A 13,612-nucleotide genomic window follows, 5' to 3' on the forward strand; every position below is an offset into this window, starting at 1 on the left:
TTCTTGCCCTAGGAGTAAGATACTGTGGTATCTGCCTTTCTGGGCTTTCTTCGGCTTTATTAGCCACGACACGTATGGCGCAAGTTTTCCAGATGGGAATGGGGTTATTCAGGCAGTTCCTTTTTAAAAAGTGATACTCTAATCTGTCTTATCTGGACAATTGCCTCCGCCCTGCTCTTTGCTCTGGGCAATGAAAGCCTTTACGACAGGGGTGGTAATTGTCCAACTCGGGCGTTTGTGATGACTAGTACCTTTTGGCAACTAGAAAGGACCTTGTACTTGAGAGCCGTGAAATGTCCCCGACCCAAAGCCAGCATGTTTAATTTCCTCAATAAAACCCCAAAGCAAGTTAAAGAAAATCGTCCGTAGTTAAGAGTTAGAGCAGAGGGGTTGTTGTTTCATTCTCGATTTGAGATTTGACAGGAATGGCCACCACGAACTGCCCTTGAGAAAAGGAGCTGGAAGAAGCACCCAAGACCGAAAAAGGTTTTCAGATCAATCATTTAATGTTTCATCTGGTACTGGTGATTTTCACTGAAGTCCTGTATAAGCCTCAAATGATTGATTCATGCATAAACTTAAAATTTAACCATAATCATTACTAGCAAGCCATAACGTAACAGTGTTAAATCAAGCAAAATTATGACTATATCCCATAAAGTTCATTACTTGAAATATCTTAGGTCATCCACAGATTCCTCCGAAATACTGTTCTCTGGATTAACGCAAATATGTTTTGTAATCCTTGCTTCCCAGAATGATCTCGAATAACAGACAGCTCTAAAGGAATTGCTAGTCAAACTGAGGAACAGTTTAATTTGGGGGTGAGGAAGAGGATGAAGTATCTGTGTTCGACTCTTGCATTCTCAGTCCTGACCTATCTTTTTGGCCTAGAACAAAAGAAATACAAGTGTAAAACTTTTTTTTTTTAAGATTTTATTTATTTATTTGACAGAGAGAGAGAGCACAAGCAGGGGGAATGGCAGGCAGAGGCAGAGGGAGAAGCAGGCTCCCCGCAGAGCAGGGGAAGCCTGATGTGGGACTCAATCCCAGGACCCTGGGATCATGACCTGAGCCGAAGGTAGTCGCTTAACCAACTGAGCCACCCAGGCGCCCAAGTGTAAAACTTTTTTAAATGGAGAAATAATTTCAGTGTCCTTTAGCTCATTTGGATTTGTGAATGCTTTCTAATAATAGTGTGCCTAAGGATTTGTTGTCACAGTTCAGTTCATTAAAACATACATGCAATTAGTAATATCAGTATTTACAGATTAATTATAACTGAGTTTTACTGAGTTACTGAATTTGGGGGAGGTGCTAGGCCAGGTTCCCAGAAGCTAAGTTGGAGATGGAGATTTGGGTGCAAGGGGTTCGTTGGGGTGTGTGCCGGGGTCACTGTGGGGAAGGGAAGGAATCAAGATTGGGCAGAGGAAGAGGTTGGGCTCCGACATTGGCCGGGTGGAGGTCTCAGCCATCCCATAAGGAGTTCTGGAACTGGGATGGCCCTTCAGAGGTGTCATGCCCTGAGGTAAGGGAATGGACTTTGGTGCCCACCACACCCCAGAGATGGTCATTCTGGGGAGGGGCGGGACCTTGAGCCAGGCAGCCCTCTGCCACAGAAGGGAGTGGCTGGGGAGGGGTCCAGCCCTGAGCTCTCAGGGTAATGAGTGCTTGGTCCCAAAGAGGGATCTGGGGGGCCCACCATGGGTCCACTGCAACTACTAACTTCGATTTGGTTTTCCAGCTTTTATCAAGTATTTGGCAGAAGGCAACAGTCAATTACCAGGATAGCATTTAGCGCAATATTAATTCAACTGACATTTGATTTCCAACTATATGCCAAGAGCCGTGCTGAACTTTGGGGGTAAAGCATTGAGCAGGAGGTGACCGGTTACTTAGGAGCCCGCAGCCTAGAGGGGTTTTGGACACAGGCAGATGGAAGGCAGCCTGGCATTTTCTCTAATAGAGGGAAATAATGGGAGTGCCTGGGCGAGAGTTCATCAATGCTGAGTGGCGGAGGCAAGAACATTTTGGAAAAGAGGAGGCAGCTCGCTCACCTAATCATTCAAATGTCACCTCTCTCTGCAGCTTCATACTTGCCCGAAAAGCTGACCGACTTGCCAAGCTCCATAAGGAAATAAGGTAAGAAGTGACATCTGAAACACATATAAAAGCTTAGCTTTATATTGTGCTTGGTGGGCTAACAACAGTATAATGGCATCTTGAAAAACACCACGATTCACTAATAGTCTTAAAATCCCAATAAATCGACCTTTTTGTCACCATGGCAACCTTTGTGTTACAAGTCCCCTCGACTCAGTGCTTGCCCATATGCGTTAATTAATGTAGGTTTACATATTTGTGTTTATTGTACAGTGGTTGAGAGGTAGGGTTTCCCCCTGTAGGGCAGATGGAGAAAAATTATAGGAAACGTTAGCAGTGCAAAAAAGCTTTAGAGGCTGAGTCCTAATCGCCTCGCGAGACCATTATCCCTTTTCCAAGGTCCTCTGATGTGTACTTTTTCTGAAGAGCAAAGCCATACGTATGGGTTTCAACCTGTTGCCACGTGTGTACATAGAAGTATCCCCCTTTGATTATCTAGGACGCAGCTCTGACGTTCCCTTCTCTAATAGCTTCCTAGTATAAAACAATCGTTGTAGGACAGTGGCTTTTTTTTTTTTTTTTTTCCTTCCTTTCTCCCTTTCCCTTTCTGCCTTGTTGTATTTGTTTGGTTTTGCCTTGAAATCCTTTCCTTTGTTCAGATGAAAGCTTACCAGGAACTCTTAACCTGGAAACAGTCATTTGGCTGTTGGGGGGCAGGGTGCCTCTGGGAATTTCTGGGCTTCCCTTCCAGAGGGTAGCCCTAAATCCTTTGTTGGCTTTTGAAGAGGACCAGGATGCACACAGATGTACACTTCTCTCTGCATTTAATTAAACAATGAAGCAGCAAATCCACAAGCAGCCCTTGCTTTGAGAGTTACTTTGATGACTTTGGAATTCAGGCTGCAAAAGTTTCCACATTTGCGCACGAATTTGTTCCTTTGAGCTACCATAAGGTCTGATTTCGAGAAGGGAACTCTTTGTCTCCTCACTCAGAAGAGGGAGAATTTGGGGTCCAGTGGCAGGGAATGGTCTGTCCGGGTCTCAGAAGAGGGAGAATTTGGGGTCCAGTGGCAGGGAATGGTCTGTCCAGGTCTCCACAAAGTCAGGAATAGCATCCAATGCAAACTTTTTTTCATTACGCCATACTAAGCTTGACATTTTCTTTTGGATTTCCTGCTTTCCCCCTTTATTAATAGTAAAATAAATACCAGCCTGGATGTAGACATTTGGTTATGATTCCACACGGTGGCTGAACTTCTCAAAAGTTTTTATAAGGCAAAACCCTTAGAACCCCGAATGTGTCTTTGACTGGAGCGAGATTCCCACAACTGACTGCATCAACATCTGCCAGAGAATGTTTGGAAAATATGTTTTTTTTCTGAGGCCAATAGATTATGATGTAGATTAGGAGTGGAGCCTGAGTATTTTGTATCTTTTAACAAGCTTTTCAAATGATTATGACGAGCAGCCAGATTTAGAAACCAGTGAGTAAACACAACTACAAGAGATTTGCACAGTGACCTCTTTTGGCCATGATTTAAAATATGTTCTACTATTTTTAGAGCCCAACCAACCAATCACTGCATTGCTCTAACATTTTTGACTTACATAACTTTCCCCCAAATTTTTACATTTTAATGGGACGAAGGGATGGGGAAGATAATTTCCTGATGTTTTGTATGAACTCATCCCTGACTCATCTTATAACTATAAAATACAGTAAATAATGACTTCCCTTTCTATTATAAAGGGCTTATTGTCCATCATGAAAAATTAACTGCAAGGTAGGTTGATTGGATTTTAGATTTCATTCTGTTTTAATAAAGATTTTATCACATGTCCCCAAAATAAGCTAAGCATCATTAAACTTTAGAATGATGATCCATCCATACTTTTGTTTTCTGATTGACTCTCAAATGTTGGAATTTCCTCATAACACCCACGCGAAGTAGGTAAGAACCCATCATCTCATCATAGAGTAGGAAAGAGGTTATTATGTTATGCTGAGGATGGATTTTGATTCAGTACATTTTTATTGAGCTTCAGCCTCCTCATCTTTCACATTAAGTGGCTTGGATTGGACAGAGAGAGACAGAGGCAGGCAGTCGTCTGGAAACCTCTTCCAGTTCTGCATTTCCTTTATGGTTATTGATCTGCAGTAGGAGCAGCTCCTTCATGGAAACCAAACTTTTCCTGTTTGTACTGGAACTTACAGAGCCACCTAAATGTTCTAGAGCATCACCTCAGCAGTAGCCTTTGTCTGTCTCTGAAAACCTTCCATGGGAACATGGTGGCAGCAAGCCACTATGTTTATGATTTCACCTCCTCTTCCTGACTTAACACTGTATCTCCATGAAACGGAAGTTCTGGGAGTTATATAAATGGCCTAAATGTGAGCATTTTGACAAATTTATAAGGTTAGATTTTATCTCACATCGTTCAGAGAAATTGAGGACATGTTTTAAAAATGTTTTCTAATGGGGGCGCCTGGGTGGCTCAGTTGGTTAAGCGACTGCCTTCGGCTCAGGTCATGATCCTGGAGTCCCGGGATCGAGTCCTGCATCGGGCTCTCTGCTCGGCGGGGAGCCTGCTTCTCCCTCTCCCGCTCCCCCTGCTTGTGTTCCCTCTCTCGCTGTGTCTTTCTCTGTCAAATAAATAAATAAAATCTTTAAAAAAATAAAAATAAAAATAAATAAAATAAAAAAAATGTTTTCTAATGTAATCGGCAACGTAAAATCATCATTCTTAAAAATCTCTGTTTCTTTTATTACTAGTAAGTATAACCCTCCCACCCCTCCTTTTCCCCCTTCTCTCATTTTTGGCCATTAGTCTCTTCACTTTTCAGTACTTGTGTTTCAGATTCGAGGTAAACCCTGCACCCATTTTTTAGCAAATTTTTTTTTTCCAGTTGCGCATTAGCGCCTAACAAATATTTTGGAGCAGTTTCAATGTTTAAACTATATAAAGACTAAAGAAGTTAAATACCAAAGAATATAACTGGCTCAGTATGAACCTGTTCAAACAAATCCTGAAACGGAACCATTTAGTTTGAAAAGGGGTGATTTTAGTAAATTAGCACTTTTTAATTTCCCCAAGAGTGGTTGTAAGTTTGCAAGTACCTGTTTCAGAAAGCGCCTAGATCAGTGAAGCTACTGATTTTCTTTAAGACCTACCACGTGTCATGTGATGTGATAGTCATTTACATAATGAATTATGAGGGTAGCCAAAGACTGTCTGGGGTAACATTGTGTAGCACATCCCTTGGAAGTACCGTGTCCACAGACCATTCTGTCACATGCCCGATGACTAGAGTAGAATGACCATAGGCCTCTTGTGGTGTGGCATATTGTATGTTATACTTAAAAGATTAAATAAGCTTCAGATGTTCATAGATCTTTAAAACATAAGTGGAGGATAGTTAAAAGATGCTGTCATATGGACTATGGACTTCTAAAAGGGATTATTCTAGAATTCTGTGTGTTCCAGAAAAGTGACTTAGCATCATTTCCTAAACTGACTGCACTTAATCAAATCTTATTTTCCCCATTTGAATCTTGAATAGATAGGATACCGGGTAGTAAAAGAGGCAAAAATATAAAAGGAAAATTCTGTTGCGTCTTCAAGTCAAATGACCGTATTGAGGCACAGAGGGTTGATCCGAGTGCAGAGATTCATGGAACTATTCATGTTGTGTAGTTACCATTGATTTTAGGTTTTTCTTAATACATCTGGTTCGTTGGCGAGAGCCAATGATAATGAATAAACTCACTGTGTTTATTCTCTACTCCTCAGTTATTACTTCCTTAACATTTCTCTTTTTTATTCTTCTTTACAGGAAGAAGAAGATCTGTGAGCTCTATGCCAAAGTGCTAGGATCCCAAGAAGCTTTACAAGTAAGAAACCCTCAGCTTTAATCCCTGGAAAGTTCTGCTCTGTTTGCTCTAAGTGGTAAAGCAAAGCAGAGTCTGGTTTCCTGACCGTCTTAGGAAGAGAGTCTTATGAAGGGATATGCTTACTGGAGGATTAACTTTAGTCCCAGAAAGGCCAATGAAAGCTGCCGTCAGGGGCATGCAATTTCTGATGCAGCAGTTCCTTGGGCTGTTTCCGTGTTCCCTGGATAACTGGCAGCCAATTGCCATCAGGGCCTGGAGTCACAGGTATTATCTCCCGGGTGGGTGAGATCAGTTCCCAGAACAGAGGTCCTGCCCTCCCATCAAAGCCAACTGACTGCTCTGAAGCGAAATCCCAAATACGTCCTCATCTGTTGGTGAGGGCGCACTAGTGAATACTTGATAGGGTGGGCAGAATCTAGACTCTCTCAGGTCAGAGCCACACTAATTGATTTTTCCATCCGTAGACTCCATTCACAGCTCATGTAATTTCAGTCCTTTCAGTCCACCACTGAAAGTGATGACGGGAATGAAATTCTATCTGAAGATCCTATTACCTAGCTGGGGGTTCTTTCAGGAGATTATCTCTGAACTGTTCGAACAATGAACTTGTAGACGCTGTTAGAGAAAAACTCAGAGAACGGTCTCTCATGTCTCTTGGAAACCATTGCTCATCTTTAATTGTCCCCGTTTTAGCAGGATTCCCATCATTCACTTTTCCAGCTCAGAGAAATGGTTCCAAAAAAAAGCCTTTCTTAGACATCGTGCTTATCTTTTTTTTTTAAGATTTTATTTACTTATTTTAGAGAGAGAGAGAGCAAATGGGTGGAGGAGCAGAGGGAGAGGGACAAGCAGACTCCAAACTGAATGCAGAGTTCGACGCGGGGCTTGATCCCAGGACCCTGAGATCACGACCTGAGCTGAAATCAAGAGTCAGATGCCCAACTGACGAGCCACCCAGGCGCCCCTACATTGTGCTTATCTTATGTCTCCTCCCTTCCACTTTTTTTTTTTTTCCCAGCCGTGGTAGATAGGGAAGTAAAAGTCTGTTATTTAGAGAATCCAGAGATTTGAGCAGACCTTTCCAGAATGTGATTGTTGGTGAGGCTTAGTCTAAAGATTTGAGATCTGCGTGGCACTGCCCTCTCTCCCAGATATTGGAATACTCCATGCCTCCCCTCATCAAGAGGTCGAAAAAATCAAAGTATACATGTTTTGTCACTTGGTACCTCCCCGAAGGCCATTTACTTGGTACTGTCATGTTTCCCCTTAAATGAAATAGAAGAACAGGGCCACCTTTTTCTTTAATGTAAAGTTTTTGTTAAAGTAAAATGCACAAGAGCCTTCGTGGTTGACGGGTCGCATTTCAGCTTTGTCTTCCCTTTGGAATTCTCCCCCCACCGAATGCAGCCGGTGCATTACGAAGAGAAGAACTGGTGCGAGGAACAGTACTCTGGGGGCTGCTACACCGCCTACTTCCCCCCTGGGATCATGACTCAATATGGAAGGTACTGCCCAGACGCCATCCCGATTAATCCAAGACAGGAACCGAACTTTATTTTTTTTTAAGATTTATTTATTTATTTATTTGTCATTGGGAGAGAGAGAGAGCGAGAGAGCGCACAAGCAGGGGGAGTGGGAGAAGGGCAGAGGGAGAGGGAGAAGCAGGCTCCCCGCTGAGCAGGGAGCCCGATGTGGGGCTTGATCACAGGACCCCGGGATCATGACCTGAGCCGAAGGCAGACGCTTCCCCGACTGAGCCACCCAGGCGCCCCGACATGCACCAAACTTAAACTCATAAGCAAAGTTCGAGGGGACTTGGAGACATAGTGGCCAGCATTCGGATTTCGAATGCCCCAGGTAGTTAGGGTGTGGATTTCTGGCCGTCCGTAGGAAAATAAGGACGCCGGTACGTAGAAGCTTAGCTGTCAGCACGCAGAGCAGTAGCAGAGCACGGGTGAGGGTTTCGGATGTCAGTGCTCCGGGTGAGCACCCTGAAAGCTGCAGTGTCCTCCAGCCAGCCTTCTTGAGCTCAATTAGACATTGAGTTTCACACGACTACCCTGGGCTTCTGAGTACCCGTCTCCGCCTAAGGACGTTAGCTACAGACATCTTGCTGCAGCCGCTCCTCTTCTTCGGGGGAGCCGCCCCTGCCGAGGACAGCTAACCTGTGAGGAGGGGATCTCGGCACGGATTCGGAGAGTCCGCCTTGGCTTCGAAGCCCCATAGGCCCCAGAAGAGCCATTGTCTCTTGTAACTGCCTCATAGGGCACAGGGGTCTGTCTGTCCAGGGATGTGCTCAGCTGCAAGAGCCCAAAGAGAGAGCCTCCTGCTGGGTATTTGCAACTCAGGACAGTCTTCCCAGCCCCGACGCGGTTACCGGTGTGAGGGCGGGAGAGGCGTTTGGGCGTAAGCAGTGTCGCATGGTGACGTCCCTGGCGGGGTACCTTCCATCAGGTTCCCAGAGGAACGGAGCTGGAGCTGAAAAGTTAATTCCGGCTCACGTGTGTCCACAGAGAAAGAGGGGCTTCTTAACCCTTTCCTTACATGAGACTGTTTGTTGTTTTTAATTAATTGAATCAAATAGTCTTTGTGAGTGATAATGGGATTGATGAGCTGGACTAGTTCCGAAGGCAGAGTAGAAGGCCAGAAGTGGATAAAGAAGATGTGGTCCATATATACAATGGAATATTACTCAGCCATCAGAAAGGATGAATACCCAACTTTTACATCAACAGGGATGGGACTGGAGGAGATTATGCTAAGTGAAATAAGTCAAGCAGAGAAAGTCAATTATCATATGGTTTCACTTATTTGTGGAACATAAGGAATAACATGGAGGACATTAAGAGAAGGAAGGGGAAAATGGGGGGATGGATTAGAGGGAGAGATGAACCATGAGAGACTATGGACTCTGAGAAACAAACAGGGTTTTAGAGGGGAGGAGAGTGGGGGGATGGGTTAGCCCGGTGATGGGTATTAAGGAGGGCACGTACTGCATGGAGCACTGGATGTTATACGAAAACAATGGATCGTGGATCACTACATCAAAAACTAATGATGTATTGTATGGTGACTAACATAACATAATAAAATTAAAAACTACAAAAAAGAAAAGAAGGCCAGAAGTGGGAAACTGGAATCAAGGATAGATGAAACCAAAGATTCCTGAATTAGAGAAAGGCGAGAAGGCCTTGGGGGGTGGAGGGTGTGCCGCTCGGGAGATTGTGTGAAAATGGCTTGCCGACCTGGTAGGAGTCAAAGCTGACAAGCTAGGAGGGGACACTTGCCCATTCAGCCCAGCCCTTCTGGGGCTTTCTTTGGGAGGACCTCTTTGGAAGAGAAGGCCCATTTCCCTGTCCTCAGCCAGTCTCCACATAAATTCACAAAAGCTAACTGTGCAGACGTGGTTATTTTGAGACAGACAGACCTCTAATCCCTCGGGTCCCTCCTCTGCTACAAATCAGTTCCTGTCCCTGTCTTCCCACTCACCACTGTGGTTCGTCCTGATACCCTGGGAGTGCTTGGCTGGGGTCTGCTGCCAGATCCCCTTTCGTGAAGAATGCACCCCCTTGGAAAGATGGTGTGGGGAGGAGAATGGACTGCAAACAGGAAACCTACAGCCAAGAAATCTGATTGTGGATTTCCTGTGTATTCTTGTCTTCTGATCCTGGCATCCTGGCTGGCTAGGCAAAGGCCAGCGTTACCTTTAGTGACTGATGATCTGACAGCCTGCTTCTCTCTGGCTTGAAAGTTCAGATCCTTGGGCACAGGCTCAAGGAACAGGGAGGGGCCTTCCACCTTTGGCTGAGCCATACAGGAGTTTTGGAAACGATCTGAGTTGCGCTGTCTTGTCTGGGCAAATGAGGGCAGCGACGGGCCCATTTACCCTCCTTGCCTTCCCAGGTAACTCTGTGTGACCTCTCTGTTCTCTCAAAGGGTCATTCGCCAGCCCGTTGACAGAATTTACTTTGCTGGCACGGAGACAGCCACACACTGGAGCGGTTACATGGAAGGGGCAGTCGAGGCCGGAGAACGAGCAGCTAGGGAGGTAAGGAAGCGGGGGCGCGTCACTGTCTCTCCCGAGGCCGGTGGTGGTTTTGGCATCGGGCCTTTCCGGCTCTTGACATGGATAAACGTGCACCTCCGCTTCTCTGCCGCTCCTTCCACTCCTGGGGGGCTCCTTGATGGCGAGCGGGGCCTTGCGTCTGTCAGGACCTTAGAAGCTCACTTCACCACGGCCACTTTCTTGCAGGTCTTGAATGCTCTGGGGAAGGTGGCCAAGAAAGACATAAGAGTTCAAGAACCGGAATCAAAGGTGAGTTTCGCAGCTTCCTCTCCATGGACCAGTAATCGAATGTAAAACTCTTGACTCTCATCTTCCAGCTTGTAAGGTCATTGTAGAAGCCGCTCTCGGGCATATGTCCATGCGCCTCAGCGGGGCGAACGAGAGTTGCTCTGCTTAATGCTCTCTGCTCATCCATCCAGGATGTTCCAGCTTTGGAGATCACCCACACCTTTTGGGAGAGGAACCTGCCTTCTGTGGCAGGCCTGCTGAAGATCATTGGATTCTCCACATCAGTCACTGTCCTGTGGATTGCGGTGTGCAAATTCAGGCTGCTGACACGATCCTGAGGTTTCGGCCTCATGCTTTCTGCCTACTCTTTCCCAGCACCATCAAAAGCAAAATGTTGGCAAAGGCTGTATCATTGGATCATCTTTAAATGCACTGATTTTCACCCATAAGTTTAGTCTCAGTTGGTGTCAGAGTAAAAACAACCCAAAGAATCACCTCATTAATTTCAATAAGATCAAGCTCCATTGCGTTATTTGCCTTGTGTAGACTAACTTGTGCTGACTGGTAGAATAAAACCTTGTGATCAACTCCTTAATTTCAAGATGTCTAATTGAAGTGCTGGTCAGGAACAATTTCTGTGTCCTGTTTTGCTCCTCTTTAACACGAAATGCCTGATGATTGCAGAAATGAAGCGGTTCCCTTTCTCTTTGTAGAGGTTAAATAGGTGACGGCCCAGCCTGTGACCATCCTTTTCAGTCCTTAGGAAATAGTGAAGTGTAGGTCCAGAGCCCAGAGGCTGGCAGCTTCCTGGGGGTCAGCAGCTCCCCCTTTGGATGAGGGATAGTAAATGAAAGCAATGGGGGTGTAGACCACTGAGGGACATCTTATAGGCCATCCTGGCCACTTCTACTTCCTGTGACGTTTCTAGAAATCTAGTCTGGTGTTTCAGGTGACTTGTGTGTAGCTCCCCACGGGAGCAGAGTAAACTAGTGGCAGGACTGTCCCCCAGGAGGCCTCCTGATGAGCTCCGCACGAGACCCACTGCAATAGGCATTTGCTCTTCCTCCTGGAGGATGGCTAGACATCACAATAACCTTCTCTGCTAATTTCGAGAAAGTATTTTCCTTTTCTCGGGTAGACCCTGGCTATCTGAAGGCCTTAGTGGCATACACTTTTTTTTCTTTTTTCCTAGGACTGCAGTAGAATTAGGCAGATCTGTTAACCTAAATGACAGAGTTACCTTTGAGTAAATATCAGCATGCTGATTTCTCTCAAATAGGAACTGAGATACACATAGTAAATTTCTGATTGCTATTTGTTGAGACTATCAAATAGAGAAAGGAAATTGGGGCTTTATATTTTAACCTCACTGGCTTTAGTTATTAAGTTTATAACAGACATGAAATTGAGTGATTTTAATATGAAGACTGAGTTCTCTATTTTAAGAGTAATGTGGGCCCAGAACAGTGCCCACCTCTTTCTGGCCTTTCCCATTTTAAAAACTCAGATTTTTTTTTAAAGCCCCTTCCAGAGGTTTCAGCCATAAAAGACTACTGTTTTACATACAAGCATCTGGGGGAAAAAATCAACACCAATGTGATCAAATAAAGCAGGTGACAAGATTCAGTAGACTTGGGTACACAGGTGGATACACAGTAACATCTTATCCCACATCACTGATGAATGAGGCATTTCATTTTAGATGAAGTTTCTAGATAGCTGAAATTTACTCTTTTATGTACCAAAAATTTTACATAAAAATTGTGATGGGCATACTTCCACACATTATTCAACAAGCTTCATTCAAATTCACCTTTTTTAATTAATCAGATCAATCTTTATGTGTCTCAATCATTTTAGACTTTTATAAGAGAGTGATACCATTGTGTTTGCCCCTCTGCTGAATGTCACGTGATTGTCTTAGAGCTGGTGAGTCTACTGCTTCTTCTCCCATACTGCTTCTCCCATATTCAGGATTTTCATACCCTTCTTATCTCCTAATACCTCTTAACCTAATCCCCTATGTTCTACTAAATGGGAATTAAAGATTGCCAGAGAAAATCAACTCAAGTTTATTACATAATTAACCTTATAAATTCACAAGTCACTGGACCCTGATAATGAGGGCTTAAGGTATTGCAGTTTTGCCTATCGTAAGAGCAAAGAGCAGGATTTTTCTGCCACTCTTTACTTTGTAATTGAAAAGCATTTTAGCTAACGTAGGAGTTTGGGTACTATCTTGGATATGCTCCAGTCCATAAGGAGTTGCCACATATTATATCAAAGTGCTCAGAGAAATCACATCCCTGATCTATTTCAGTTGTTTCTGTTCACTTCTGATTAACTTGGTTCTGACACACCTTTTGGGAAATGCTGACTTCAGCTTCTTAACAGGCAACAGTTTTAACAGTAAGGAGGTTGTTAACATATCTAAGTCTTTAATGCTGAAGGACTCCTGAGTAGTGATTTACCCTCTTTTCAAACTTTTTAGAAAACCAATTAATTTACCCTAGTGAGATCAGCCCTGTTAAACTATAGATTGAACTTAAAAATGAATGCTATTCCAGATGTGCCAAGATAGGAAATCAGAGCTGAGAACTCCCACCATTTTATTTGTCCACCACTGAGATCCTAGAGGTCTTTCTTCCCACCCCAAGAAACCAAAGGCAGTTTCAGCAGCTGATAGAGCCTGGCATCTGCTTCACAGTCCTGAAGGCTGTGTTGGCCTCACTCCACTGGAAGGTCAAGAATTAGACTTAAAAAGGTAACCTTTGGTCACAACTGTTAAATAAGGACTTGAACTGCGCAGAAGAGAAAATACCGAAGGACTGTGAACTATGTTTAGTTTGATTGTGAACTCGGTGCCTGATGTTCTGTCTGAGATGTGCCCCAGTGCTCCACGTGGGAGTTCGCCTATGTGTGTGTGTTGCCACTGAAGTAACGATTTTGCCCGTATGGTACTGTTTTGTTTGTTAATAAAGTGCACTACCGTCCCTGATTCAGACCTCGCTCCTCTTTTTAGTCAGTGGGGGATGGGCTTACAAGGCCACTTCGTACTGACTCCCCAATTCTCACAGTTCCCTTTGACTCTCACGGTCCATCAAGGTTTCCTGGGAGCTGATTAAATGCTAGGATATTGTGTTCCTGCCTGGGTCACAACCAGTGGGGAGTCCGATGGCCGTTTTCTCACCTAACTAGCTTCTGATGCCTTGAGCAGATCACTGTGGTTCTCTGTTTCAGTCTCCCCATCTGGAAGAGGGTGGGTTGTACTTGATGGCTTCTAAGGATTCTTTCCATGGCAGCTTTATGGGATTTATACATT

The 13,612-nt window shown here is 44.4% G+C and overlaps 1 protein-coding gene across 1 annotated transcript in view; it reads left to right on the plus strand.

Moving 5' to 3' along the window:
- The window catches only part of MAOA (monoamine oxidase A), a 69,756-nt gene extending 56,468 nt beyond the window's left edge, over window positions 1-13,288 (plus strand). The window contains exons 10-15 of the mRNA XM_035003353.1: window positions 2,089-2,142; window positions 5,939-5,996; window positions 7,404-7,501; window positions 9,933-10,044; window positions 10,249-10,311; window positions 10,482-13,288. Of these exons, the coding sequence (XP_034859244.1) occupies window positions 2,089-2,142; window positions 5,939-5,996; window positions 7,404-7,501; window positions 9,933-10,044; window positions 10,249-10,311; window positions 10,482-10,628 (532 nt within the window). The 3' untranslated portion in view covers window positions 10,629-13,288. The remainder of the gene's footprint in view (window positions 1-2,088; window positions 2,143-5,938; window positions 5,997-7,403; window positions 7,502-9,932; window positions 10,045-10,248; window positions 10,312-10,481) is intronic.
- Window positions 13,289-13,612: the final 324 nt, after the last annotated feature.

Source organism: Mirounga leonina, unplaced genomic scaffold (genome assembly GCF_011800145.1).
Source record: "Mirounga leonina isolate KUSES-001 unplaced genomic scaffold, KU_Mleo_1.0 Mir_101609, whole genome shotgun sequence".
Lineage (NCBI taxonomy): Eukaryota > Metazoa > Chordata > Mammalia > Carnivora > Phocidae > Mirounga > Mirounga leonina.